We start from the raw sequence: 5,680 nt of genomic DNA, 5'->3' as shown, positions 1-5,680 counted from the left end.
TCAAGAATTAAGTGGATAAACAAGTATGTTTGTAAAATTTTAAAAACTATGAAAACTAAATATACAATCTCCCTATTTTCCCCACAGTCACTCTGTAAATTAAAATAACCCTAATCTACTGAAAAAAATTGCAGTGTTAAAAATAGGTTTAAATACTATTAAATATGCAGTATTCTTATTATCAAATCAAATATAACAAACAAGTTATGCATATGTTTTGGTGTTACTAGCTTCACTAATGTAGCTGTTACTTTATATGTTATTGTTGTTACGAACAGCTACATTAGTGAAGCTAACAACAATAACATATAAAGTGCTATTTGTTTGATTACTGACTCCTTTGTTGCATGACCAGTAGTCAAGACGAAGACAAAAGAAGCATAGAAAAAGAAGAAAGTAACCAAAGATATAAAGTAGACTCAGTAATTTTATCAAAGAAAAAATCAGTACTCAACCATTCATCTAAAATGAAACTTAAACACAGTAAATTGAATGTGAGTCAAAATGAAAAGAATTCCAAAACCACCCTAAAACACCAGAAAGGAGAAGTTAACTCTAAAACACATCAAATATCAGTTGACAGAAAAGCCTCAAAAGCCCCGTCTGAAGCTCATGTAGGATTGGATACTGATAAATTACAGAGCTCACTCAACTACTTTCAGAAAAATTTTGAACAAATATCAGAAATATTGGCTTCCTGGGACCGGAAAGCAGAGAATCTTGTTGATTTGAAATCTGGAAGCAGGTCTGAAAGTTCAGTTCAGGGCAAAATAAAATCTCTGAAAGAAAAAGAGAAGGAAACATTGAAGGATGAACTGGGCCAAATCTCAGAGATGACTAGTGATCAGAAGTTTAGTACTATAGGAGTTCCACACATCATTGTTCCTTCTTACTTGCCCCTTCACATTCTTCATAGTCTTTTGTTTTCTTCAGGAATGCTTCCATCTGTAGAGGAAGTGTTACAGTCTTTGAATATATCTCCAAATAATCCTTCTTTTCCAAGATCTACCACGTTTACTGTGTTGTCCATTCCTCCAGAGGAAACAATTCTTGAGTATAATGACACATTTTTCTTTGTGGCTCCTCCAGTTGAAGATGAATATGATAACAAAGAAAAAGACATAAATTTACAAGCCACAGACTGGAGATCAAGCCCTCAGCATCAAAAAGCTACCTCCAAAAAAGATAAGTCCAAGGCTTTGCACATTAGACAACCTAGTGTTATGCCTAGGGCTGGAAAAGACTTGAGTGTTTTACACACATTTCCAGATTGGGTGTCACAGGAAGATCATGATGAACCAAGGAAACAGTCTACACACAGATGGGTATTATACCCCAATACAGAATTAACTCTTATTGTGGGATTCCAATCTGACACTACTGGGAGTTTCCAGAAGACTTTTCACCTGGAACTGATAGGAATTCAAGGTGTATTTCAGATAGATTGTCATGGAACCGCATGTTTTCCTTCAATATATGTAGAAATCTTCTCCCATGCTAGCAAGAGCACAGTTCAACAAACATATAAAGATTCTTCTAAGTGTTTTGACTTTGGCCCATTGTTCACTTTACCATTTTTAGAAGGAGTTAGCAAGGAAACAGAATATCCTGGTAATAGTTCAACTCTCACATTCAAGAGTAGTAGTTTAAGTGATGTAGAAGTGCATTTTTTCATCAGTAAAAAGGAAGGATGTGAAACATTCTCTATTTCTCCAAATCAAATTGTTATATTCTCCAAACCTACTTATGTAAGAGTAGATGCAAGACCTCACTTTGCAGGTTTGCATGAAGCTAACATTGTGTGTTGTGTGAAAAAAAACCCTGAACCTCTAATACTCAGAGTTTCATGTTTAGGTATTTCTCCAGAACTAGCCCTGGACAAGAAAGTTATTACATTTGAAAAATTACCAGTATACAGATCTCATGCTGATTCCATAGTTCTTACCAATAGCAGCCCTCTCTCAATGTCTTGGAAGTTAGATGGTCTAGAAGTTCTGGGAAGTGAGTTTATTGTGCCCATTCCAGAAGGCATCATCAACAGTTTCTCCACATATGCAGTAAAAATCTTCTTTAGAGCTTTAGCTCCAGTTATAGTCTCCAAGAAACAAATTAAATTGGAGGTAAGAAATGTGACTTGTAAAAAAAAGAGTTTAATGTTTTATAATACATGTAGTTTTAAAATGTTTAGTTACATATTATCGAGCTCATATCATATAGATAGATAATAGTGTATACTTTCTCACAGCCAGCTATTAAGTTTTATACACTACATCGTAATTAGTATTTTTATGGCTGTGTAATGTACCTAGTTTACAGATAAGAGGGGTGATGTTATTTTGACAACATTATTCACTATTTAGGGATTGTCTTATACAGAGGCTGAATACATTATATCAAAATGATTTTGGAGCCTCACCATGTTGGCACAGTCTATCTTTACATGTCTAGCCATGTTCTTCCTGACAACCATGCGTCTTGACAATAGCCCTGCAGCATAGTTTCAATTGCAAATGGTTGTATCATAAGGCTGTCATGTCCAAAGTACACCACTCCTCCCTTAGTGCTTTACATAATTCATCTAATGTACAAGGACAATGGGTTCCTAACATCTTTTCAACAGTTTGATTGCAAAGAAGTCCATAGGTGCTGCATCAAGCAACTTGACTGATTTATCTTCCTATGGACTAGCATGAGTACCCATTTCACTCTACAGCTGCGTGAAGTATGTGACGATTGATGAATGGCTATGTCATGAAAATAACTTGTGTACACCTGACTTGTTTTGCTTTTTCAGACAGAGATCCTTCTTGATTATGTTATGTACTGTTGCTTGGGGCACATGGACAGCTTTTGCCACTGACCTGTTATAAGATGCCATATTTTATATAACATGGTTCAGGTATGATTTGTTACAGGTCAATTTTTGATGGCCCTAGTTCCCCAGTTTAATCCATATTCTTTTGTTTTGTAATGTCGTTAAGTACAAGTAATATCTTAGAAATTCTAAGTCCCCAATCTGAACACAACTCTGATCTGAGTGTAAGTGTAGGAATATTTGCATCAGAAAGAGCTGTTATGTACCCTTCCTAAAAGTGATTAATTTTTGGTGGCTTCAAACTACCTACAAAATGTATTACTATTACATGCTGTTTCACCATAGATTTTGTTGTCATGTGACCTGCTCATTTGTACATTCCTGGTCCCAACTACAATTACAGCTATTCATTTATTGGCATTGTTGACAGTGGCTGTTGTGGTGGTCACATGGTTCTGGTAGTAATGATAGAAATGGATGATGATGGTAATTTGCCACTTTTTGTTATTTTGTTAGCTTCTTGCTATATGCTTCACAGATGTTGTCCCAATTTAATTGACATTGTGATCTGGGGTGTAAAAAGAAATGTTCTTGGTGAATGGTGAGGGCTTTTGTACTTCCTAAACTGATAGTTTAAAGGTTCTTTCTCAATCTTTTTGCCATTTCTTTGGTTACTTAACTATTGCTGATAACAGGAGCCCTGTAACACAAAACAATAGATATATTTTAATTGGCTATCATCAGCTAGGAAGTTGGTAATGTGTGAACTTAGAACATGATCCTGGGTTTACATATTTACATTACTACTATTACTACTAAAAACCTAACAAAGTTGTTTCTCTGCTATTCTGATTAATCCTGAGATTCTTAAGTCCCATCTATGACTACTGTATTTGCTAAGAACAGAATGAGATTTTAGATGCCAAATCTTTGCTGTACATAACAACTTCAAGTTCATCTTAATTTTCACAGTTTAAGAATATCCAGTTATGAATATACAGTAAAATGGACACAAACTAACATATCAAATATATTGTCATCATTGAAGTCTTTACAATAGTCCCACAAGTTGTTTTAGTTTTTAAAGTGTCACAATTCAGCATTTCAAGTGACTGAATATTTTTTATTTCTGGCTTCAACTTTGTTTAGAGAAAGCTAGCAGGAGTTGTCTGCATTTTTCTGGACTTTCAAAATTTGGTTTTCTCCTGCTTAATTCCTACCTGCCTTTTGGAGTTAGCTGTAAGGACTCAGGTACTGACTTAATAAATATGAAAAGAGAGTGCTCCACCCTATGGGGTCCTTTTATATGGTGAGGACACCATTATTATTTATATGCAACTGACACTAATATTATTTATATGCTGCTGACACCAATATTCTTTATATGCTGTAGCATTATTTATATGCTGCTGACACCATTGTTATTTATATGCTACTAACACCAATATTATTTATATGCTGCTGACACTATTGTCACTTATATGCTGCTGACACTATTGCTACTTATATGCTACTGACACTATTGTTATTTATATACTACTAACACCAATATTATTTATATGCTACTAACACCAATATCATTTATATGCTGCTGACACCAACATTATTTATATGCTACTAACACCAACATTATTTATATGCTGTTGACACTATCGTTATTTATATGCTGCTGACACTATTGTTATTTATATGCTTGTTGGTGTTAGTAGCATATAAATAACAATAGTGTCAGCAGCATATAAATAACGTTAGTGTCAGTAGCATATAAATAACAATAGTGTCAACAGCATATAAATAAACTAACACCAACATTATTTATATGCTGCTGACACTATTGTTATTTATATGCTGCTAACACCAATATTATTTATATGCTACTAACACCAACATTATTTATATGCTGCTGACACCAATCTGACACTATTGTTATTTATATGCTACTAACACCAACATTATTTATATGCTGCTGACACTATTGTTATTTATATGCTACTAACACCAACATTATTTATATGCTGTTGACACTATTGTTATTTATATGCTACTGACATATTTATTGTTATAATTAGTTCACAGTATTCAGCTCTCTGTTTATAGTCTCAGATGCTGTGTGTTTTTATGATCTGAAGACACCATTCTAACTTACAGTGGAGTTCTTTATAAGATGTAGGACTGTCTGCAACATTTTATTCTTCTCAAATTCAAATGCTAAAAAAATCCAAAGACTTTGATGTTTCCTTCTGATCAGTTACTTTAATATGGACTCTTTATCAGACCTCAGTTGCTGAAGATTATCTCATATTGTAAATGGCAGGCTATCATGTGAACTGCTCAGATACCATGAGACCTCTGTCTCCATTCTTTAGCACTGTTTTTTAGTCATTACCTGGGACCAGTTACCCTTTTTTCAACAGCTAATGATGGCAAAATCTGTTGCTTCATCATCATCTCATTAAACTAACAGAGTCTGCATGTGGTATTTATAAAGAACATATACATAAATAGTAAGGTGTTGTAGCCATTTTAGTGCACAATTTCATAAAGATTGCTCTAATTTGAATAAGCTTAAAAATTAAGTGGGGAGGTAAAAGTCAGAAGATAGGTCAAGGGCATGATATCAACCCTGTTGTTTTTCTCAGGTTAGTGATCCTGAAGGTTTGCTAGGAGTGCTTCACACAGAATCTATACTTGTACAAGCAGAAGCTTTTGATTTGGTAGTGGATATCTCTTTCACAAAAGGTAAAGATATCTTAAAGTTCTTAGTAGATGTTTTTGATTTGGTGTTGGATATTTCTTTCACAAAAGGTAAAGATATTTTAAAGTTATTAGTAGAAGTTTTGATTTGGTGTTGGATATTTCCTTCAC

At 34.1% G+C, this 5,680-nt stretch overlaps 1 protein-coding gene across 1 annotated transcript in view; it reads left to right on the top strand.

Moving 5' to 3' along the window:
- Positions 1 to 347: 347 nt before the first annotated feature.
- Positions 348 to 5,680, top strand: part of LOC111088185 (hydrocephalus-inducing protein homolog) — a 75,984-nt gene continuing 70,651 nt past the window's right edge. Inside the window, exons 1-3 of the mRNA XM_022397433.1 lie at positions 348 to 2,120; positions 3,965 to 4,066; positions 5,455 to 5,620. Of these exons, the coding sequence (XP_022253141.1) occupies positions 348 to 2,120; positions 3,965 to 4,066; positions 5,455 to 5,620 (2,041 nt within the window). The remainder of the gene's footprint in view (positions 2,121 to 3,964; positions 4,067 to 5,454; positions 5,621 to 5,680) is intronic.

Source organism: Limulus polyphemus, unplaced genomic scaffold (genome assembly GCF_000517525.1).
Source record: "Limulus polyphemus unplaced genomic scaffold, Limulus_polyphemus-2.1.2 Scaffold3271, whole genome shotgun sequence".
NCBI lineage: Eukaryota > Metazoa > Arthropoda > Merostomata > Xiphosura > Limulidae > Limulus > Limulus polyphemus.
This window is presented reverse-complemented; position numbering and strand designations above follow the sequence as displayed.